The following is a 24,485-nucleotide window of genomic DNA, read 5'->3' on the forward strand; positions in this document are numbered from 1 at the left end:
GTATTACAGTAAAAGTACTGCAGTATTATAGTGATGTAGTATGCAGTATTACAGTAAAAGTACTGCAGTATTATAGTGATGTAGTATGCAGTATTACAGTAAAAGTACTGCAGTATTATGAGTGATGTAGTATGCAGTATTACAGTAAAAGTACTGCAGTATTATAGTGATGTAGTATGCAGTATTACAGTAAAAGTACTGCAGTATTATAGTGATGTAGTATGTAGTATTACAGTAAAAGTACTGCAGTATTATAGTGATGTAGTATGCAGTATTACAGTAAAAGTACTGCAGTATTATAGTGATGTAGTATGCAGTATTACAGTAAAAGTACTGCAGTATTATAGTGATGTAGTATGCAGTATTACAGTAAAAGTACTGCAGTATTATGAGTTCGGTCTTTCTACAGTTTCTTTATGACAGCATCACTACCTTGTCGTTCAATTGGAGCGTTTACCTGTTTACATGTGGATCCTGTCCATCAGCGCTCTCCTCTCCTCTCTCTCTCTCTCCTCTCTCTCTCTCTCTCTCTCTCTCTCTCTCTCTCTCTCTCTCTCTCTCTCTCTCTCTCTCTCTCTCTCTCTCTCTCTCTCTCTCTCTCTCTGTCTCTCTGTCTCTCTCTCTCTCTCTCTCTCTCTCTCTCTCTTTTGTCTCTCTCTCTCTCTCTCTCTCTCTCTCTCTCTCTCTCTCTCCTCTCTCTCTCTCTCTCTGTGTGTTTGCCTCCTGATTGCTTCGCCAACAGATGCTTTTGTCCCATTTTGAGGAAGTGTGGGCGTCTATTCTTTTCTTTTCTATCCCTCTTTTTAAACACGATGTCAGTGACAGTGTGTTTCCTGCCGGCTGGTGTGCGTCCGTCCTCTTTATGAAACGCTTTGATGTGCAGCCGCAGACTCTCGGGAGTTAAAAGACACTTCAGATCACAGATGTTCAGGATCAGATCTGAATAAAACCCATAAAAATCCCTTTTGTTCTGAAACTCCCTCTAAGCTGCCGACACATCAAGAGTCCGTCATCAAAGCTGAGATGTGTTTAAACTAAATTTAACTTCATGTTCTTAAACTTTACAAAGATACAAATGATCTCAAATGTCTAAAACCCAAATATATTCAGTTTACTGTCACATGAGACAGTCATTGTAGAAGCTGGAAAGATTCAATATTTTCTATTTTTTTTTTTTCTAAAAAAAGCCTTAATTCAGCTCTTATTTCAGTGACACTGTGCAGTCTGATCAGTTTCTGCTGTGTGAGAAGCAGAAACTCGATAAAAATAGATCAAAATGTTGTTCACAGCTGCAGCTACTGACTCACGTCTGATCACATCCAGAAGTTTGACTGATGAGAGGCGATCAGCTCATCATTTCTCTACAGAGTGATGCGTCTTTATTCACAAACTATCTCTGCAGCTGCTGTCTGTTTTCACTAAAACCTTTTTATTGTTTTTATTTGACAATTTTCTGACATTTGATACATCAAACGACTAATTGATTAATAGAGAAAATAGTCTTCAGATGAATTCATAATGAGATAATTGTCAGTTGCAGCTCTACATACATGATTACTGTTAATGACTTTAATTGGTCCAATCTGTTGCTGTCAGTTTAATACGAGACGGAGACGCTCAAATAAACATGAGAAGCTTCTAGGAAAGGTTAAGTGTCTTCAAGCAGCAGTCAGGTTTCCACGTGAACTAATCTTTTAATAGTCAGTATGAACAGGAGGAATGATTACACCACTAAGACACAACTAATACACTTCTAATGTGCTTTCAATGTAAAGTGATGGAGAATAAAATCAGTCATTTAAAGTCTCTGATCAGCTTCTATTGAGCTTCATCAGTGTGAGTTAGTCATATCAAGTGATATCTGACACATTTACAGTCTGTTTAGCATCAGATCTCCTCTTAGTGTTTCCTGTTGAGCTGTGGTGGTAGTATAGGAACAAAAAGAGGGACAGAAAAACACACTTAATGTTCATTTGAGCTCCTGACTGTTAAAGACTGAACTAGAATCAAAATGCTGCTCAGTTGATTCTAGTTTCATACTTTTTTAAATTCTGGTATCCTACATCATTCACAGCTTCTTATTAACTCTGACACACACACACACACACACACACACACACACACACACACACACACACACACACACACACACACACACAGTGGGAGGAGGAAGTCAGTGTGTTTGCAGTTGCTTCATTGTTTCCTGTAATAAACTGCGGTCCCTTTTGTGAGCGTCCCATCAGTCCTCTCAGCTGCTTCACCTTTATTTGCAGCAGCGGGCCCCCCGGCCGGGCCCCCCCCCCCGCCCCCACCCTCCCGGCCGGGGCCCCTGTCAGCACTCTGTTTACAGAGCAGATTCTTTGACTGAGCAAACAGCCGTACCCCCCGCCGCCCGGCTCAAACATGGCGGCGTTCCTTCACACGCTGACTGACGGCTCCTGGAAGGTTTAGCCGGCTGGTCTTCGGCCTGCTCAGACTCGTCTAAGTATGTGGAGCAGAGGAGCGACCGGCGGACACAGCGCAGGAGTTAAAGGGGGAGACCGCTGCTTTAACGTGCTCCAACTACAGTTTACATTCCTGCTCAATGTTTCCCAAAGTGTCAGTATGAGAGAGAGTCCTCCTCCCTGCAGCTGCTCACACACAGCTCTGACTAAACTATATTATCTTTATTCATCATGCCAGTTATTTTCTCAATTCATTGGAAATTCATCGATTAGTCGTTTGAAACAGGTGAAAATGTTTCCTGAAGTCCTCAAACATTCACTTTACTGTCATATACAACCAAAGAAACAGAAACATTTCACTTTTTTTGATTTGCTGAAGCTTTTCATGAGAGATTTATAATGAAATGATGACAACAGTTTTGGTTTTTGACAGTAGAAGCTCTGATTGAGCTGCTGAAGACATCGACGTTCAGACCTACAGCTCTGTTTCTGTATCACTTTGAGTGTCTCTGATGTTTCTACGTGAAGCTTTGGGAGGTTTCCTTCCTGTAAAGTCTTTATTCCTGCAGACAAAGTTCATCTAAACGCTTCCTGATCTTCAAACCTTTTCCCGCCATATTAACCCTCCATCTCTCCTCTCTCTGCAGGAAAGTCCTTTGACATCACGTATGTCCGCCTCAAGTTCCACACCAGCCGCCCGGAGAGCTTCGCCATCTACAAGCGGACCAGAGAGGGGGGCCCCTGGGTGCCCTACCAGTACTACAGCGGCTCCTGTGAGAAGACGTACCAGAAGGCGAGCCGCGGCTTCATCCGCACCGGAGAGAACGAGCAGCAGGCGCTCTGCACCGACGACTTCAGCGACATCTCGCCGCTCACCGGCGGCAACGTGGCCTTCTCCACGCTGGAGGGCCGACCCAGCGCCTACAACTTTGACCACAGCCCCGTCCTGCAGGTGAGCAGCGAGACACACTGAGAATAAATCACAAACAGGAAATGGTGGCAGGAAGTGTCTGAAACATAACAAGCGATGAAGTCATTCAGGAACAGTCCAACTATATTTATCTGCTTCCATGTATTTCATTCTGATTACATTTTGAACATCATTAGTTTCTTTCTTCATATCAATGCAGAGAAACATTATTCATGTCTCCACCCGGTTCCTCCAGCAAAAATCAAGCGCACCTACTGAACTCATAACAGCTGTATGAGTCTCATGTTTTACTTCCTCCAAGTTTCTGAAGCTGTTCTGAGTGAAGACGACATGAAGTACAGACTCAGGTTAGAGCTGCAGATCAATCATTTGATTCTTAAAGTTCAACATCATCAAACATCTCAAAGATCTTCACTTTGACGTCTTCAGTTTGCTGAAGGAAGGAAGGAAGGAAGGAAGGAAGGAAGGAAGGATGTAAGATCATGCCAAACTAGTTGATATGGTGTTAGGTAGGAAGGAAGGAAGGAAGGAAGGAAGGAAGGATGTAAGATCATGCCAAACTAGTTGATATGGTGTTAGGTAGGAAGGAAGGAAGGAAGGAAGGAAGGAAGGAAGGAAGGAAGGAAGGAAGGAAGGTGTTTTATTGACTATTTACTGTTTTTAAGCAACGTTCAATTATTTGGTACAAAGTTTTTATGGTTACACCACTTAGACATTTTTACCATAATCCTCTAATATATTCTCTATAAATGGATTAAAAGCAGAAATTTGATGCTGGGTCCACAAAAAAAGAATGTGTGAAGTTATTCATACGTTTATTTTCACATTCTACAAACAGATTGATTAATAGGCCGATGGTCTCATGTCTCAGTCCTCCTCAGTCCTGTCTGTTGGCTGATATTTGGACATTACATAGATCTTCTCTCCACTGAAGAACAAGCGTCTGTCGTGTTTTTTCCCAGCAGCCCGTTCTGCTGGACAGGCTGCAGGTTGAAGGCCTGCCAAGAGTTGCGACATGTTGCTAGGCGACGCCCCCGGATTTCCCACTGCAGCAGTTTGGCTCCAGCGCCATGCAGCTGGACGAGTACTTTCCCTTCACTCTGCCTTCCTTCTGCCTTCCTCCTGCTCCTCCTCCTCCTCCTCCTCCTCCTCCTCCTCCTCCTCCTCCTCCTCCTCTTCTTCCTCCTCCTCCTCCTCCTGCTCCTGCTCCTGCTCCTGCTCCTGCTTATGCTCATGCTCCTGCTCCTGCTCCACGTCCTCCTCCTCCTCCTCCTCCTCCTCCTCCTCCTCCTCCTCCTCCATGTTTCTTCACTCTCTGAGGCTGAAGTTGCTCAATAACTGGAAAGCAGAGACTCTGTTTTGCATTCTTCTCTCCTCTCTGTTTGTTGCATAATGCCGTTCTGACATTTGGAGCTGATTCTTTTGACAGAGCCTGGTACAGTTCACAGAGAGAGGAAGAAACTCAAGATTTATCTGTTCTATTCATCTACAACTCATTCAGTCAGTGGGAAGTTTGAAGAAGACATTTCCAGAGCCGTGTCTCTTCCCTCCTCACTGTGTTCTTTCCACCTACGTCCATGAAGCTTTTGAAGTTTTTATAACCTGGACGTCGTCTTCAGGAACATGAAAGTTTTCTTTACACAAGCATAAAGAATATCCACATCTTAGTCAAGGATCAAATAAAACTTTATTAAATCCAAGAGATTCACAGTGAGATGGTGTTGAGGGTCAATTCAGTTAAATTGAGAGCTTGATGTTTTTCTCCCTGGCCTGTTTTTCTTCCCATGATCAATGACGTAAAGAGCAGGAACATGATATCAGCTCCAGTGACAGCGTGATGTCGTCAGATTTTCCTCGACGCTAACGATGCATATCAACCCGTTTTAACACATAAACATCTGCCGGCGTGCTAACTACCTGGCAGTTAGCCCTGCATACAGCTCAGATCAGGTGTCTTAATGTCAATCCATCTAACAGATGATGAAAACATACATAAACAAAGTCAGAAGATCACCAAAATCTTGAGGATATTGTCAGTCTCTACCATCCAAGTTAGTTTTGTAAGATTATGTGCTGCTTCTGTTAAAACCTTCCCTAGATTTAATGTGAATGTTTCTAAATTGAGATGAGCTCCGGTTTGAAAGCAACACCTCCTCAGCTCAGTAATGCTTTCAGGCAGCCAACAAAAACACACAAGAATAAGAAATGTTCAGGGAGAAAAAAAGGATTATAATGATGAGATTTAAATGAGGAAAGTTTAACTGAATGAGAACAATAGTTTAATAAATTGTCAGATGTTTGGGGGGGAGGAAGAGTAGACGGCTCTCTCAAAATATATAAAGTCCACTACAGACATGATGCAGATATAAACAGGTAAACACGAGTATCTGATAGTGGTGATGGAGGAGCAGCTTCAGCCTCCCTGCTGTGTTGAACCTTTCTTTCCTTTCCCTCCATGTAAATGAACAGAATTAGCTCTGCGGCTCAGCTGTAAACTTCCTTATTTGACTTGTAGGCATGAAGCTATTTATACTGAAGCTGTGGACTCTTTTTGGAGGCGGCGGGCTGTCGGAGGCGTCAGACGGCTGTTTGTCGCTCTCTGACATTCCTGCCGTCTGTCATCTGTGAGCTCTGAGAGGGAAATAACCACCAGCTGAGACGGTCAGCGGACATCACTCTGTTTTATTCTGGAGCTGTGGTTCAAGCCTTTTCAGCCTGTGACCCCTTAAAATAAAGCAGCGTCACAGGTGTCAGATGTCTGTGAGCTGAGTTTTTACCTCCAAACTGGTCAGATTGTGTCATTTGAGTGAAATGTTTGGTGCTCGAGGTGAAACTGTCCAGTGTTAAACAAAAAAAGATTTTTATTATCTCATTCATCATCTCTCAACCCTTCAGATTTATCTTGTGACCTGTTGGATGGTCTACAAAGCAGCAGAGGCCTTTAAATAGGACTAAATTGTATCACATTTAGATTTATAAGGTCTTAAATTTAACACAGACATTTATTTCTCTTCCTGTCAGTCATGGCTGAACTTAGATGTGTTCACTGACCCTCCTGTGTACTTTGTATTTACCTCATCATCAAAAGGTCTGTGTTGGATAAAACCAAGCTCTTGTCACACAGAGATGTCAAAAATCACTATAATGTCTTTATCTTCAGGTCAATAATACTTTATTTTACAGCTCTCATCATTTCATTACAAGTCTTTCATAGAAACTTTGTAATTTGGTTCAAATTACAGGAAAATATTAAGTTTCTACATATTATCATGTGGGTTAGAGTCAGTGTTAAAGGTAGAGTTTATTAAGTGAAGAAGAAATCCTTGAAAGAACTTCAAAGAGATCAATTTAAAGTTAAATAAGAATTCATTTAAACAGCTGACCGACTGACGAAAAGTTACTCTGGTAAAAGAAGAGTGATTTGTTGAAGGCAATTAATTAAAACGCCACCTTAGATCAGTTTACAGGTGAGCTAAATGTAGAATATCACCGGTCTGAAGGCTCAGTCACACCAACACTTAAAACTGGAGCACAAAAAAACTTTATCCCAATAGAGTCTCCACCATCAGTGGTTGGACATAAATCTTCAGTGTTGAGTCCAACTTTGGCAAATTGGTGCTGTTGATGAATATTAAACTGGTCTGTACATGTCTGACCAACAAGGGAACAATGCTGTAACGATTCGATTTGATGAAGTTATTAATTGACTGACTGAATAATCGTCAACTACTCAACTATAATCAATAATTTCAGTCTTTTTTTAAGCTTCTCTAACGTTTCTTCATCAAATGTCTCAGTAAACTGAATCTTTGTGTTTGGGATGGTTTGTTGGACAAAATAAAACATTTGAGGATTTTCTCTTTGACTCTGAAACCAGCATTTTTCACTATAGCTAATGATTTTATTGGAAAAAAATGGCAAGGTTAATTGATAATGGAAATATTAGCTATTACGTTAGTTGTGTTGCACTATCCAGCTTTATGTAACTCTGCTCTGCTGGAGTCTAAACTGCTCCATTAAAAAGGTGTGGTCTGGGAATTCATGGTGCAATTAAGTCTCCTGAATAAACTGTGATTTATTGTCTGGGTATCTGAGCTATGTTGCTTCCAAGGAGAGCAGTTGTGATTGATCAGTGCTAACATGTTTCCTGCTGGCTAATGTGTTAACAGCTAAATCACCAATTAGCCGTGTGAATCGTCACTTTGTCTCCAAACTTCTGAAACGTTTGGACTTCATGCACAATCTCCTCTGCAGGTGTGCTGCATCAATAATGTGTAAAGTAAAGTAAAGAGTGAACAACAAGTGGAAATGCTGATGTAATTAAGTACAAGTATGTCAGTATTGTCCACCAGTAAAGTCCTGCTGTAAATCCACATGCTCACGTTCCACACTGACAGACAGTATTTGTCTCCTGGCTGCAGGATGGCTCTGCAGCGTGGGTTTGTTCCCAGCCTGCAGTCTGCTGCTGCTCAGCTGAATGTTCCCAGAGGAGTTTCTAACTCCAGGCAGCATTCTTCCTTCAAGAAAACACATGTCCGACCGAGGCGTTCCACTCTGCCACAGAGCACAGACGTGATTGATAGCAAACAAATGTTCTGTACAGTGTAGAGTGTGTTGACTCAGTGGAGAACCTGCACGGGCTTCCTGGACCGGACAGTTTGAAGAGCTGCAGCTGCCGGATGGATGCATGAGCAGTTTATTCTTCATGAGTTGTAAAGATGAAGTTGGGACATCTAGCCGCAGCAGGAAACAGTCGTATGACTGAACATGATGAACCAGCTGAGAAACCAGCTGCAGAACAGTTAATGTCAAGCCTTCGTCAGGGCCAGAAACTGAACATCCATCAGAGTTTAGTGACAGGATCGTGACATTTCACTTATAGTTTGGTTTCTTTTGGAGTTTGAGGCTAATTCATTTCACATTTTAGGTATGTTGACCTCTAAACCACAATAAATCCTTTATGGTGGGTCATTGACAGGTCAAGGATAGATTCTCCTTATGTTGCATGTTCTTGAATGAACATGTTAAACTTGAACACGTGCTCACAACCTCTTCAAGTGTAGAATAAACAGGAAAACTGGAGTATAACCAGCCCATTAGAGAGGAGCCTCTCAAGGGAGGTTGAGGTGAAAGGGGTCACTTCAGGTGGTTCGGGTGCCTCTCTCTGGAGGTTTTCCAGGCCTGGGAGGAGAGCTGGGGAAGGGTGTGAAGGATTACATTATTCCATCTGGTCTGGGAACACCTCAGTCTAGGAACAGCTGGATGATGTGATTATGGGAGGGAACTCTGGGATACTTTACTAGAACCAACAGCACAAAACTACAACCAGGGGAACACCTCAGCAGCCTTCAGACAGGGACATTTTCATGAATGTGTTAATGTTTGTAGGTTTTGTGTCTGTTTCTGTTGTTCTTCCTGGTGAGAAATACACAACACAAAAATAAATCACTTCATGGCTCCATGTTGGCCCGTCGCTCCACCACTCCCAACACCAGACTGAAATATTTCATCAACTGTTTGAAAGATTGTCATAAAGTTTTGCTCAGACATTTATGGTCCCAACAGGATGAATCCTACCAATTTTGGTGTTCCTCTGACTTTTCTTGCAGCATCATGAGGTTTACATTTGAAATATTTCAATGAATATTTGAGGGAGTGCCATGAGATGTGCAGACATTTATCTTCCCTCAGTGAACATGGCTGTAAACTCTACTGTCCAGTTTCTCAGACACAGTTTAAGACTAGTCCTAAACTAAGGAAGAGATTCTGTGAAAATATCCACTGACAAACAAGTTTAGTCTTGAGTGAGAACTAATCCCTGTCCAGGAAATCAGCCCTAAGGGTGTTTTTCAAACCAGTGTAGCTTAGTCCGGTTGAATGAGAATCGTGGTCCAATCTGGACTAACAACCAAGTACATCATCTTACTGATATTTGAGCAGGTATGAACCTCTTCAGAACCTCTTATTTCCATTTTCCTCCCACCTGAGACACATCTGACCAATGAGAGGAGAGAATGACCTCACCTGGCTTTTAGTGATGCATTTGAGTTGCTTGAGAAAAGAAGTACCTTTCGTCTGACTTAAATATGATATGATGGAAGAGTCCTGGTAGAAATCAAGAAACCTTTAAACTGTTTACAGGCTGTGAGAGCAGTTGAGAATCAATGTTTGCAAAGACTTGGTGATTTGTTTTAAGAATGAAGTTAGAGAGAAACCGTCCTTGGTGTTGCTGACAGGTGAGCTTCCTGTTCGAAACCGTCAGGAAAGCAGTTTAGTTTGAGTCACGTCTCTGGGCAGTTGGTGGGTGAATCATTCTCAGCAGTATTGTGAGGATTTAACATCAGTGTGCAAGGTTACAGGAGGAGGTAGAAGTTTTCCTGAGTAGGCGGATAAATGTTCAGGACGTTCAACCTGAACATGATTTAAAACGCAGACAAGAGAAAAGCTGCTTATATTTAACTCCTGCTGCTTCCTGTGTGACCTCTGTGGTTTCATGTGCAGATCTCTTTGCTCTGGAACAACTTTCACGTGGATATTTCATCACTATAAAAACTTGAAGTCTAACGATTAAATTTGCTCTGGTGGAAAAAAATCTGTTTTTAAAAGCCATGTGATGTCTTAGAGAAGGCCAAAAGCCTGTCAGCAGATAGTTAAACTGTTTCATACTGAGTTTGGTAATCTGAAATCTTTCGGAGGGGAAACATTTGGAAAACCGCAAAGTTGTTGAGTCATGAACCATTTACTTCACATGTTCCTAGCAGCATTAGGCTTCATATCAGATGTGGATTAATATTAATTCTCATGTTTGTACTTTCCTGTAAGCAGAAGCAAACTTTGAAGCCAATCTTTTGACGAACTCTGTTTTTTTTCCGTTCTGACTGAGTTCAAATCTTTCTGCTCCGAGCTGTTTGTCTTCAAGCAGCTGCTGTGAGCTCTCACTCTGCTGAATAAAAACCTTTGGGTCTGATAAGCTTCCTGCTGATACTGGACAAAGCTATCACTGGCCTTCACTCTTGTGTTTCCCATGAGCCTTTCACACATGTTGAGTAACTTTCTTTATCCTCCACCCTGAGACAATGTGGCCGAAACTGAACAGGTGTGCCTCAGTAATTCTCTCCATCTGTGCTTCATATCATAAAGCCAAGAAAATAAATTCCTTTTCACTAAAAATGTCACAGTTTGAGTCCTTGTGTCTGGTGTTGCGTCACTGTTTTCAGTTTCCCACAGCCTGAGGACTAAAACCACCTCCCTGTTTTCATCATAATATATTCATTCTGCATTCACTTTTTTGTTTTTCTCATCTTTCATTGCAGCAACATGATGGATGATGTTCAGTTGGTCGGTCCGTTGTTTTGTTTCAAACTGAAATGACTCAACTATTGGATCGGTTGCTTTGTAATTTCCCTGAGACCCTAACCTCACCAGTGATACTAGCTTGGACTTGAACTTTTAGTTTCAGTTTGGTGTTCTTTACAACGAGCATTTCAGCTTCACAGAGCTTCTGTTCTGGCAGTGGACACAACATTTATTTTTCTGTTATATCTTTGAGAGAAAAGTGAAAGTTTAAAAAGTTGTCCTCTCATATTTGGCTGTAGAAGGTTTTTTTTTAAGGTGGTCTTAAGATGCCGGCACAGTCTATCAGAAATGCTTGTTTTACAATTTCAGGCAGTATAAGATAAATATTAAATAATGCAGAAATATTCCAATGGAGCCCCAAAATATAATTATGAACTTGGAAATGTGCAGAGAACATTGCTCTGAGGTTTTCATTTTTGGTAAAACATCCAAAGAAATTATGTTCATGCCTCATAATTATTGCACACAGATTTTAAATACTCAAAGTGAAACCACCTGCCAGACTGCTGTTGATTGATAGTCTTGATGTCTCTAACAATGGGTCTTTGTTGTGTCTGCTGCAGGACTGGGTGACGGCCACCGACATCAGAGTGACCCTGAACAGGCTCAACACGTTCGGAGATGAAGTTTTCAACGACCCCAAGGTCCTCAAGTCCTACTACTACGCCATCTCTGACTTCGCTGTGGGAGGAAGGTAAAGACCTGAGAAAAGATATAATGCACACAAACTTAAATAAGTAAAGTAGTTCATGAATTAAAGGAGTTCCTTCAGTATCCAGACAAAGCTTAGCTAATTAACTCAACTCAATACAAGCAGCTTTGCTAGTAAATTTGATTAAAATGAAACATCCACATATGTGTGTTATGGGGCTAATTCGAAGTTTTTTTAAAATACACAATGAGCACGAAGTTTCCCATCATGCTGCCTCACTTCTTAACAGGTTGCAGTTTCATGAAGTCAGCAACAGAGCTGAGTAACAATAGTTTGCCGTAATACATAATAGAGTAGATCATATTTTGGGGATGATGAAGGATACTTGAGCTCATCTGACTGGACAGAACAGGTTGGGAAACAATGAGTCATAACTGACCAGAATAAATAATGTTCTGTGCCACAATATAAAGTTGCAACTCTAAAAAGAGCACAAAGGTGTCTGCAGAGAAACGATCTTTTTCTTGTTTCGTCCCGAGTGTGAACATGATTCAGCAGCCTGCGGTTTGTGAAACCTGCTCAGACAAAGAAAGCCCTCCTGAATGACTGAGTGCGGTCTGGTGGTCTTGATGTGTCACTGTGTGGTCTGCTTCCCTGTGGCCTGGTCAGGAATCCACATAAGAACTCCTTTTCCTGCACGTCTGAAAAAAGGTTTCGACAGGCATTACAAGAGTGTTAAACGGGCTGCCAGTCTGCGCCGCTGCACAGCCTCTGCAGCCATAATCTGTTTGAAATGTGGAGCAGATTTCCATTACACAGCCCGCATTCCTGGCATTCCTGGCCAGTAGGGCTGGATTACAGGGAAACCGGAATGGGGCAGACTGACTGCCATGACGGGCGGAAGAAAAGAGACGAGTCTTGAGTGGGAGCAGCTGTCAGAGATAGAGGAAGGGTTTCTGAGGAGCCCCTAAAGTACCTGAACGTGTTCACCTGGACCTGAAAAGGACAAGCAGCTCATGTTTCATATCAGGAAAACAGAGTCCTGCTCATTTATTATATTCTGAAACTTCCAACACTGTGATGGACGTGACTCTCTTCAGTACAACCGATTAGAAAAGACCCTCAAAACCCTCAGTTAGTATCGCTGCAAGAAATGTCCAATCACAGAGCTTCATGTTCAGTTACCGTGCAGGTGAAGAGAGACGGTTCTTGTTGGAGGAATTTAGAAATATTAATGAATTAAAATTTGGATTTATGATCCGTTCTGCAGATTCATTATGCATCATGTTATAATCACTTTCAGTCTGAACTCAGCGTCAAAGTCCAAGTTTAATTTATTTAAGCAATAGTTGAAGCTAACAGTTTGAAAGGGAACCAAAAGATAAGTCTTATTACTGTATCGGTCATGAGTCATGGATGTATAAAGAGCAGCAGATCTGTGTGTCTGTTGACCGAGAGCAAGGCTGAGCTCCACACACAGAGCAGACAGGATGAAGCTCTGTGGGTGTGTTTGTTTGTGCTTTAGAATGAAACTGCCATAAAACAATCAGAAAATACTGTTTAATTTAAGTGATTCATGGCTTTGTTCTTACCGACGCCGCTCCCTCTCTTCATTCACTCTATAGCTCGACCACCACTACTCTCTCTTTCTGCTATCACACCCAATCCTTCATAGTGTGCCTTCAAGTCAAAGTCTAGTTGCTACTTTCAGTCGAGGCTAACTTTCTAGAAGCTCAGTAAAATCAAAGTAAAAAAAAAAAAAAAAAAGTCTGGGTTGTTGTTAACTTCTGTAGCTAACGAAACCAAAGTATAAAAACCCAGTGAGTGGCTGACTTGATGCAGTATTGAGTCAAAAAGCCTCAGTAGCTAACTAAAGTAAAGACAAGTTAGCTTAAGGTAAAGCTAACTAAAGTAAAGACTAGTTAGCTTAAGGTAAAGCTAACTAAAGTCAAAGATCTAAATGTAAGTTTTAAATTAAGTTCTAGTAGCATTATCACAACTAGCTTATTGACATGAATGATAAAAGCGCATTTGCTATCTTAGAATAAACTTTTCAGAAGAAGAAACAGTTTAGAAACTACAAAGACAAATATCTAATATTAACAGGAGTACATCAGAGCTAATATAGCTAATAAAAAGTCTCATATAGCTAACGTCAGTGGAAGCTAAAAGCCTTTAGCGATGTGTAGTTTCAGTTAAACCTAAAAGTCCCCAGAAAACAGTTAGTTTGTTCCCTTTTTACTTTTAATAACCGTTGATAATGTAAAAGAGCTTAAATGTGTGTGTTTACTGTTTTCAGTCGGAGCAAAGAACTTCTTTTTAACTCTAAACTGTACTTCACAATCTGTACTTAGTCACGTTTGCACCACTGGATAGCAATGTGAGGAATGTAATCCCATCATCTAACAGAGATTACATTCCTGAATGTTGCTGTTGAAACACACTGATTTTTGTTTGTTCAGAAAACAAGCACACAGGAATTTATGAATTTTTAACTTTTCTTTATTGTGCAAGTCGTTTTTTCATGCTGTGCTGCTGTGAGTCTTAATATTTAAAAGTATGTAACAGGCTATGTGGCTCTTTGGAGATGGCAGTCCAGCTTTTAACAACATTGTGCAACTTTTTTCATTAGTTGTATTAGCTTCTTTATATTCACAGTCTTCCTTCCTGCCGTCAGTTTTTCCACGTCTCTCTGCCAAGAAACACCTGAGACAATGAGCAAAGTTGGCTGCCGAGCAAGTCCTGGCCTGTTGTGAGGGGCTCTTCACCCCAGGACTTTTCATAAAACTCTCCCTGAGAGTCTCTGAGCAGAAAAACCTCATCAGAACCAAAATCAGAGTCAGCGCCACATCGTCCAGTTGACATGACCAGTTCAATGACGTTATGCATAAACACCATCAGAGAGGTCATCTTCACCTTTCTTAGTTAATGAATAGGTTGATGGTAGTTGTGTAAATACTTGAGGTCTGATGAAGGGGCTGATGGGTCTGGTTGGAGCTGTGTGTGGTCCAGGTGTAACAGGTGTGTCCCTCTGCTGTCAGGTGTAAATGTAACGGCCATGCCAGCGAGTGTGTGAAGAACAGCGGAGGACGGCTGGTGTGTAACTGCAAACACAACACCGAAGGCGACGACTGCAACGTCTGCAAACCGTTCTTCAACGACCGGCCGTGGATGAGAGCGACGTCCGAAAACCCCAACGAGTGTCTGGGTGAGTCTGCTGCCTCAAACTGCTTCTGTTTAACTTCTGATACCTTACTTACTTCAGCCACAGTATAACTTGTGTTACTGCTTTATTGCACTTATTACTGCTTTACTGCTGCTAATGTCGTACAACACCCTCTGCTGCTTTATTAGTAATTCTACTTTACTGCTTTTACTGCTTCTACTCCAAATGTTACTGCCTTCCTGCTGCTACTGACTGCAGCTGTATGGCTTTACTACAACAGCTACTGCTTGACTACAATTACTGCTGCTTTACTGCGACTGTTACTGTGTTACTTTGGCTTTTACCACTTCACTACATCTGAGATTACTACTAATATATGTCTTTTATTACTGCAAGTGCTACAGCTCTGAGTACATGTACCACTGCGTTATGATACACAGCTGCTACTACTAATAATATATATATAATAATAATATAAACCAGTAAAGTAAACAGGCATAAACAGTATTATGTATAAAGCATTGACCCATAGCAAAGATCACACACATATTATACAATGTTATAGATGACTGTTGCAGTTTACTTTGCAGTAACTGATCTGAGGCCGTCCGGGTAAGAGGGGGGGTGTTGGGGGGGATTGGGGGTGGCCTCAGTGTTAGTCATGACAGTCTCTGGGGGATTCTGGGAACTGTAGTTCCTGTTCATACTATGAGAGTGCAGATGCATGACTAACTGTGTTCAGGGAACATGAGTGTTTTTCTTCTCCCACAGTCGCCTTAATCCCTCCAACACTCACATCAGCACAGGAAGCTAGAGGAACCTGATAGTATGGAAAAGTCACATTTAAATACTGAAACAGAGCCCAGTTTTCACCTCATTTAACCCTGATGTTACACAGTTGAGTCCAGATTTCATCCGTAAAACACAGTATTTATAAGAATGGAGAGAGGCTCTGATACTGCTTTACATCTACTGATACTACTTTACCAGAGGTGGAAGAAGTACTGAAGTAAGAGTAGTATTACTACAACAAAAATACTACATTACAAGTAAAAGTCTTCCTAAGTAAGTAAAAGGCAGCAACATGTATGTAAAATATCAGAAGTAAAAGTACTCGCAACACAATTTAGATTTAGAGTTATATTTATTAAATGGCTGTTATTGCTTTACTGTGACTGTTTCTGCTTTGCTTTATCTAATAAAGCTGCTACTACTGAGTTTTTTATTACTATTATGTCTTTCATTGACAAAGTTACAAGAAAGACAGACTTTAGCAGATGTTGAGAGAGGTGTTCTTCATGTCGTCATATAAACCGGAGCTTTCAGAAAAATCCCAGTTTCCCAGCCATAATTACAATTTGGAGGTTGATTTGGAGGTTCACTATCTATAAGTGGAAAACTCATGCTGTAATTACGGTAACTCTAATATGACATGAATGCAACATTACACTGTTCCTCTGTAACACAAGAGCAGGCAGTAATCCACATGTAGCCTGGTCTGATGGGAGGGTTAATCAGTGCTATATAATGAATCAATCTCTCTCTCTCTCTCTCTCTCTCTCTCTCTCTCTCTCTCTCTCTCTCTCTCTCTCTCTCTCTCTGTCTCTCTCTGTCTCTCTCTCTCTCTCTCTCTCTCTCTCTCTCTCTCTCTCTCTCTCTCTCTCTCTCAGCCTGTAACTGCAACGGGAAGAGCTCTGAGTGTTACTTCGATGCTGAGCTGTACCGGGCCACCGGTCACGGAGGTCACTGCAGAAACTGCGTCGATAACACTGACGGCCCCAACTGCGAGCGCTGCCTCGACAACTACTACAGAGACCCAAGCGGCAACCGCTGTCTGCAGTGCAGCTGTAACAGCGTCGGTGAGTCGCAGCTCAGACTGAAGAGAAAGAAGCCAAAGACCTGTGATGAATATTAATGTTACTAGACTGAAACAAGCTGCGACTCCGTCTGTGTGTCCCAGCAGACAGCAGCTTTAACAACAAAAACATCTCTATAAGTCTCATTGTGCATCATGAAGCAGGCTGAGACTGTGTCACCTGTTTCTGAAACAAATCAGCTCCAATTTTTTTAGCATTTTCTTGAAATGCAAATCAGTACTTTGAAGTAAAAGGTTAGTTCTTGAATTACAGAGGTTTGTAACAAAGACTTATTATACGAAGCGTCTCATATTAAAAGATCAGTTTAGTTTGCATCATAAAGGAGACTAAAATGTGGGTAAATGTCACATTGTCACCATTTGGATGTGAAAGAAAAGAAATGATTGAAACACATTCAAACTGACTCCAAACAACACATTTAAATAAGTGGAGGCTGTTTGACCTCAGTCAGATGATTGACACCTGATGAAGATCCGATTGGGATTGAAGCCTTTATGGAGTCTGTACCTACATGTGATCTGCTTAAAACTGTCCATTTTAATGTAGATCACGATGCGTTCAAACACAAAACACATAGAATTAAAAGTTTGTGATATGAAGCTGTAAACAGAACCACATCACTGCACATGCTCAGTAGCGTCTGCTTTACACAGAACTACCCTACCCTAGACTGAAACCATGATCGCTGTTTCATAATGAAGGAACATGTCACCCATTGAAGAGTTTGTGACGTGTTAATAATAGATTTTGGACAACAATAGAGGAATAAGATATATCAGGCTTTGATACACACATCAGTTCATTGTTGGTGGATCCAAACGTGAAAAAAAGGGAAATGTAGAAAATAAGCAACCTTGCAGATGTTTAGATTGTAAAAACACTGAGCAGTGTGTAAATGTACGTAAACTGTTAGTTAACGTGAAAACATGCAGAACCGCAGGAATGGACTTTCTGGTTTTAGTGGTATTTTATAAATGTGGCAGCAAACCGCCGTTTAATGTGAAGCAGCTGCTGGCACAGTTACACCACTTCTGTTAACGGGAGCTGATTGTTTGCACATGGTGGAAGGTTAATGTGCTGACTGTGTGTGTGTGTGTGTGTGTGTGTGTGTGTGTGTGTGTGTGTGTGTGTGTGTGTGTGCAGGCTCGGAGTCTCCCCAGTGCGACAACAGAGGAGTGTGTGTGTGTAAACCTGGAGTGACCGGAGAGAAGTGTGACCGCTGCCAGCCGGGATACCACAGCCTGACGGAGGCCGGCTGCAGGTAGCGTCTGACATCACTCGATCAGCTGTTTCACCTCCAGCTGCATAAAAAATGACTGGAATCCATTACCGTTACAGAAAAATGTTTTGCCACATGTGTTTTCACAGTTTTGACAGCGTACATGTCCCAGAATAACACACTAACACTGTCCAGCTTTTAAGGAACATTAAGGGAAGTTATCTTGTTTTCTTTCTCCTCCAGAATCAGATAAGCTGGATATCAGCGTCCAGTAGAGCTGGAACAGTGTGTGCATAAATAAATGAGTTAAACGACTGAAAACAAGTTTAACAAACATTATTCAAGTGTTTATTTTAACATAGAAATCACTGATTCCAGCTTCTTCTTCTGTTAGTAAACTGAATATCTTTGGTATTTAGATGAAGCAACACATTTGAGACAGTTTGCTGACATTATACGACCAAATGTCTCCCATGAATCTGTTTGCACTCAGGCCTGTTGAGCAATTGTTAGAAAGTTTTAGTTCATACATGATGTTCATTTATCTTCCCAACACTCAGCTAAACACTGATCCAAGTTAGACAAATAAAAGTCTTCTAATTATTCACTAAATATAAATACAGAGGTAAAGCTCAGTAAAGTCGCTGCTGTAGTTGAACATTTCTCAGTTTGAGCTGTTTGTAACACAAACTGCTTCAAAGTCACATGAATTTCTGCACCAAAAAAGCTGATAAAGAAATATAATTATTCTTCAGCTTTCTTTAACCAATCATGTGGTTTCCTTGTGAGCTGCCTAAAATATGTGTTTTTGTATCTGCTACTACTTCTGTTATCTGTTGATTTAAAACTAAACATAAGGGAGTATAAACATGCAGTAACTGAGATCTGTTATCATACAAGCTGTTACGTAATAAAGGAGAAAAGATGTATGGATTGAATAAAAAAGAAAATAAAAAACTGAGCATTTTCTCTACTTTTAAACCCTTCAGAAGGCTGTAAGGCCATCAAAGAGACAAACCTAAAGAAAGCAGCTCTTTATGTTCACGTTAACGCTGCCTGCTCTCTGAGCGCCCTCTGCTGGCAGAGCTGGGCATCTGCAGCTCTCACCCATTACTCTCTCTGATCAGCTGTTGTTCATGTAAACATGAATCATATGTTCATCTGACACTTGTATAAATAACTCTCTCTCTCTCTCTCTCTTCCTGTCAGGCCCTGCTCTTGCTCGCCCTCTGGCAGCACGCAGGAGTGTGACGTCAACACCGGACAGTGTCGCTGCAAAGACAACGTGGAGGGTTTCAGCTGCGACAGGTAACACACACACAACAATATCTACACTGAAAATAAAACATAACACACTGAGGACGTTTTCACACCTGGAATATGTAAGATGTTCAGCTTCATCATGCTGTTAAAGGACGAGTTCACTGTTTTTTTAGTCCATCTTAAACCAGCAGTCAGGTGTCCATATGAACAGTAAAGAAACTTTGATCTCTGTAATCATTCTAAGACTATTAAAAGATCTCCTTCAAATGTTAATTAAACCTGAAGAGTCCGGTTTAGACCTGCTCTATGTGTAAAGAGCCTTCAGATGACTTTGTTGTGATTTGGCGCTATACAAATAAAGATTGATTGATTGATTGATTTATATGTGCTTTCAATGTAAAGTGATGGAGGACTGTCTCACAGTGTTTCCACACAGTCATTTAAAGTCTCTGATCAGCTTCTATTGAGCTTCATCAGTGTGAGTTAGTCATATCAAGTGATATCTGACACATTTACAGTCTGTTTAGCATCAGATTCCCTCTTAGTGTTTCCTGTTTCTCTGTGGTGGAAGTATAGTAACAAAAAGACTTTGCTACTAAAAACACTGTAACGTTGAAACATAGAAGATGAAGATTTGACTCATTTGGACGCTGAAGCTTCATATTAGCTTCACATCAACTTTTAAGTCCATGTTTCCACAGAAGGAGGACTGTGGGTTTAGTCCTCCATCACTTACACTCTGCAAGCGCTTTATTAGGAACACCTGTGCCATTTAATGTAATCCAATAAATCAGTTTATACATTTTCAGGTTTTGTTTCCACTTGATGTTTATTATGGAGGCTGTGGTCATGTGTTTTATATGTGTAACTGTAAAATTCAGCAGCAAATCTGAAGAAAAGTGAAAGAAAAGTACAGAATATGAATCAAATGTGGTGCTCCTTTATTTTAAGTTTTCACTTTTGAAGTCGAAGAAGATGCCAGCGACCTGCAGCAGAGTGATGATGATGATGATGATGATGATATTCTCCTCCTATATGATGATAGGATGAAGGTGAAAGCTATTTGCTCTAACATCTTGTCGTCATGTTTGTGTTGCTCAGGTGTAAACTGGGCTTCTTTAACCTGGATCCCAACAACCCTCAGGGCTGCACACCCTGCTTCTGCTTCCAGCACTCGTCTGTGTGCGGCAGCGCCGAAGGCTTCAGCGTTCACACCATCAGCTCCTCCTTCCACAGAGGTAACACACCTGCAGGCCAAAAACCCTTTATACTGACCCACTGTGTGTGTGTGTGTGTGTGTGTAGGTGTTATTATAAAGTGCTCTAATGTGTGTGTGTGTGTGTGTGTGTGTGTGTGTGTGTGTGTGTGTGTGTGTGTGTGTGTGTCAGATGACGAGCAGTGGAAAGCTCAGCAGCGTGATGGAGCCAGTGTCTCTGTGCAGTGGTCTTCCAGCGGACAGGAAATCTCCCTCATCTCAGAAGACTACTTCCCCATGTACTTCATCGCTCCAGGTACACAAACAACACACCTGGACACACCTGGACACACCTGGACACACCTGTAAAGACATTCCAGTAGAGACACAGAATATTAATATAGAGCTGGAGATGAGACATAACATATACTGAGTTCTACCTTTAACCATTAAAACAAGTCTTAGAGCTCAAATAGCTTTTAGAATGAGAGAAACCAGACCATATGTCCTCCTTTGTGAGAGGAAAGGACCAATCCGTGTGTTTTCTCGTGTCTTTGTGCGTCACAGAGAAGTTTTTGGGGAACCAGATGCTGAGTTACGGACAGAACCTGAGTCTAAATTTCCGGGTGGACCGGCGGGACACGCGGCTGTCGGCAGAGGATCTGGTTCTGGAGGGAGCCGGTCTGAGGGTGGCCGTCCCCCTCATCGCCCAGGGCAACGCCTACCCCAACGAGAACATGCAGACATACGTGTTCAGGTGCAGAAGACGGATTATTATCTAATCTGGTTTCAGTTCAATGCGCTGTTTAGATAATCTGGTTCATCTGGATTATTTTAGAGCGGTTTGTGTGTGTTTGTGGTAATAATGTGTGCGTGTGTGTGTGTGTGTGTGCTTCAGGCTCCATGACAGCACTGACTACCCCTGGAGGCCGACCATCAGCCACTCTGACTTCCAGAAACTGCTCCACAATCTGACCTCCATCAAGATCAGAGGCACCTACAGCGAGAGGAGTACGCATCCTAACACACACACACACACACACACAATCACACACACACACTAATAAACACACACAAAAAAACACACACACACACACTTTGAGATGTAAAAAGTATAACCTCCTACGCTCTCCTCAGGTGCCGGTTACCTTGACGACGTCTCCTTGGTGACGGCGAGGCGGGCTCCAGGTGTCCCGGCCCGCTGGGTGGAGCAGTGCACCTGTCCTCAGGGTTACCAGGGGCAACACTGTGAGCAGTGCACTCTGGGATACCGCCGTGCGCAACCAGAGCTCGGAGCCTTCAGCCCCTGTGAGCCCTGCAACTGCAACGGCCACAGCGAGGCCTGCACGCCTGATACTGGTAACACTGGTTTACTGACTGCTTACTGACTGCTTTACTGTCTACAATGAATTTGCTTTTTCAGTGAACAAATCCAATCCACAAGGTTAAATATCAACACAAAGCAACAAAACAATAAAATGATGATGAGTTGACCAAAAAAACCATAGAGGAAACAGTACATGTTCTGTACTTATATACTTATATAGCACCTCTCTAGTCTTTACGACCACTCAAAGCACTTTACATCACATCTCATTCACCCATTCACACACATTCATACACTGATGACAGGAGCTACCACGCAGGGTGCCAACCAGGGTTATTATAGTTAACGAAAACTAAAACTAGCAATGGAAAAATAATTCAGTTAACTGAAACTGAAATAAAAACTACAATTAAAACAAAATCGTAAACTAAATAAAAACTACAATGAACAAAGTAAAACTAACTCAAACTAAACTGAATTGCAGATAAATTCAATTGCGTTTTCGTTGTCGTTTCGTTTTCTCCTTCGGTTACTTCCTGTCCTGCAGCAGCCGTGGTTAAAGAATGAAATTAAAAAGGACTTGACAAACCGTATTTGGTGTCACTTATTCTTTCATCCTTTTCAGCTTCTACAAGTCAAGACTTTCTCTGAATACCTGAAAAACTAAAACTAAATAAAAACTAAACTAAAACTACTAAATCACTTGTTAAACTCACTAAAACTAAACTGAAATAAAAAAGCAAACTGAAAAACTAAAGAAAAATAAAAACTAAAGAAAATTTCAAAACTATAATAACCTTGGTTTACTGACTGGTTTAATGTCTACAGCCAGGCCTGCACACCTGATACTGGTATCACTGGTTTAACTGGTTTACTGACTGGTTTGATGTTGACAGACTGGTTTCTGACAGACTGGTTTCAGACAAACTGGTTTCTGACACCCTGGTTTCAGACAAACTGGTTTCAGACAGACTGGTTACTGACTGACTGGTTTCTGACAGACTGGTTTCTGACTGGTTATTGAAGCAGCTGTGTTCCTACATCTGACAGACTGGTTACTGACAGACTGGTTTCAGACAGACTGGTTACTGACAGACTGGTTTCAGACAGACTGGTTACTGACAGACTGGTTTCTGTCAGACTGGTTTTTGTCAGACTGGTTTCAGACAGACTGGTTACTGACAGACTGTTTACTGACAGACTAGTTACTAACCGACTGGTTACTGACAGACTGGTTTCTGACAGACTGGTTTCAGACAGACTGGTTACTGACAGACTGGTTACTGACAGACTGGTTACTGACAGACTGGTTTCTGACAGACTGGTTTCAGACAGACTGGTTACTAACCGACTGGTTACTGACAGACTGGTTTCTGACAGACTGGTTTCTGACAGACTGGTTTCTGACTGGTTATTGAAGCAGCTGTGTTCCTGCAGAGTGAATCTGAGCGTTTCGTGTGTGTCTCTTCAGGAGCGTGCGACTGTCAGCACAACACCGCCGGTCTGAGCTGTGAGCGCTGTAAGGACGGTTACTACGGCGACGCCACCCAGGGGACGTCCGGTGACTGTCAGCCATGTCCGTGTCCGGCCGGAGCCACCTGCGCCGTCGTCCCCAAAACCAGAGAGGTGGTCTGCACCAACTGTCCCGCCGGCACCACAGGTACACTCAGCACCCCTTTACCTCTGTGTATGACATCACTAATAGATTACTGATTAGTAGTTACTCTGTTTAAAATGTAATTATGACTTCATCCAAGTAATGTATCAACTGCACAAAAATGTTTCTAAAAAGTTGAAATATTTCCATTTTTGTATATTCTGGGTTGCATTAGGAAAACGCTCCATATTTAAGGCTAAAAGGTGTTTTTTTCTTCTCTTAAACTGAGATTTAAGGCTTTTATTACACATTAAAAGGGAATTATTCATTTACATTTTATAAGGAACTAAAAGGAAAGTAAAATGTGACACAATCAACCACGTTCTTCTCTACATGTATCTGTGTAGTTTTAAGGTTTTTTTTTAGTCTTGAGTCTATCTTTCATTTCATTTTCATCACCTGTGACATCACCCCTCTGCAGGAAAGCGCTGCGAGCTCTGTGACGACGGTTTCTTCGGCGACCCGCTGGGTCAGAACGGTCCGGTCCGAGTCTGCCGCGCCTGCAAGTGCAGCGACAACATCGACCTCAACGCCGTCGGCAACTGCAACCGCGAGACCGGCGAGTGTCTGAAGTGCATCTACAACACCGACGGCTTCTTCTGCGACCGCTGCAAGGAGGGTTTCTATGGCAACGCCCTGGCCACCAACCTTGCCGACAAGTGCAAACGTAAGTCCTGCTGCTCTCACACAGCTGACCCTCAAACAAGCGGCCCGCTGAGGAGTCCAATCCGGCCCACTGTCCTTCCTTCCTTCCTTCCTTCCTTCCTTCCTTCCTTCCCTCCTTCCTTCCTTCCTTCCCTCCTTCCTTCCTTCTTTCCTTCTATATTTCTTTCTTTCTTTCCTTCTTTCCTTCCTTCCATCGATCCTTCCTTCCTTCCTTCCATCCTTCCATCTTACCTTCCTTCCTTCCTTCCTTCCATCTTACCTTCCTTCCTTCCTTCCTTCCATCTTTCCTTCCTTCCTTCCATATTTCTTTCCTTCCATATTTCCTTGCTTCCATCGATCCTTCCTTCCTTCCTTCCTTCCCTCTTTTTAATAATCCGGCCCTCATCAGATCATATTGGTCTGTATGTGGCCTTTGAATGAAGATGAGTTTGACCCTCCTGGCTCCGAGGATGAAGATGACCTGTGTTTGTCCTCCTCCTCCTCCCCAGCATGTTCCTGCTCTGCGTCTGGCACCGTGGGCCGACAGACCAGCTGCTCTCAGGTCACCGGACAGTGTCAGTGTCTTCCCAACGTCGCCGAGCGTGACTGCAGCGCCTGCGAGCCCGGCTTCTTCAACCTGCTCAGCGGCGACGGCTGCAAACGGTCAGCTGCCCAAAAAAAAAAACAAACTATATTTAAAAACACAATGAATGAATAAAAAGTGAAAAAACACATGAAGAGTATATCACTGCT

At 42.1% G+C, this 24,485-nt stretch overlaps 1 protein-coding gene across 1 annotated transcript in view; it reads left to right on the forward strand.

Moving 5' to 3' along the window:
• lamc1 (laminin, gamma 1) overlaps positions 1–24,485 on the forward strand; it is a 67,129-nt gene that overhangs the window by 33,222 nt on the left and 9,422 nt on the right. Inside the window, exons 2-15 of the mRNA XM_053329477.1 lie at positions 3,092–3,396; positions 11,295–11,425; positions 14,425–14,591; positions 16,220–16,408; positions 17,570–17,687; positions 18,855–18,953; positions 20,010–20,146; positions 20,297–20,419; positions 20,671–20,860; positions 21,002–21,114; positions 21,241–21,462; positions 22,902–23,090; positions 23,509–23,754; positions 24,242–24,395. Coding sequence (XP_053185452.1) covers positions 3,092–3,396; positions 11,295–11,425; positions 14,425–14,591; positions 16,220–16,408; positions 17,570–17,687; positions 18,855–18,953; positions 20,010–20,146; positions 20,297–20,419; positions 20,671–20,860; positions 21,002–21,114; positions 21,241–21,462; positions 22,902–23,090; positions 23,509–23,754; positions 24,242–24,395 — 2,383 coding nt within the window. The remainder of the gene's footprint in view (positions 1–3,091; positions 3,397–11,294; positions 11,426–14,424; positions 14,592–16,219; positions 16,409–17,569; positions 17,688–18,854; positions 18,954–20,009; positions 20,147–20,296; positions 20,420–20,670; positions 20,861–21,001; positions 21,115–21,240; positions 21,463–22,901; positions 23,091–23,508; positions 23,755–24,241; positions 24,396–24,485) is intronic.

Source organism: Scomber japonicus, chromosome 12, assembly GCF_027409825.1.
Source record: "Scomber japonicus isolate fScoJap1 chromosome 12, fScoJap1.pri, whole genome shotgun sequence".
NCBI classification, from domain to species: Eukaryota; Metazoa; Chordata; class Actinopteri; order Scombriformes; family Scombridae; genus Scomber; species Scomber japonicus.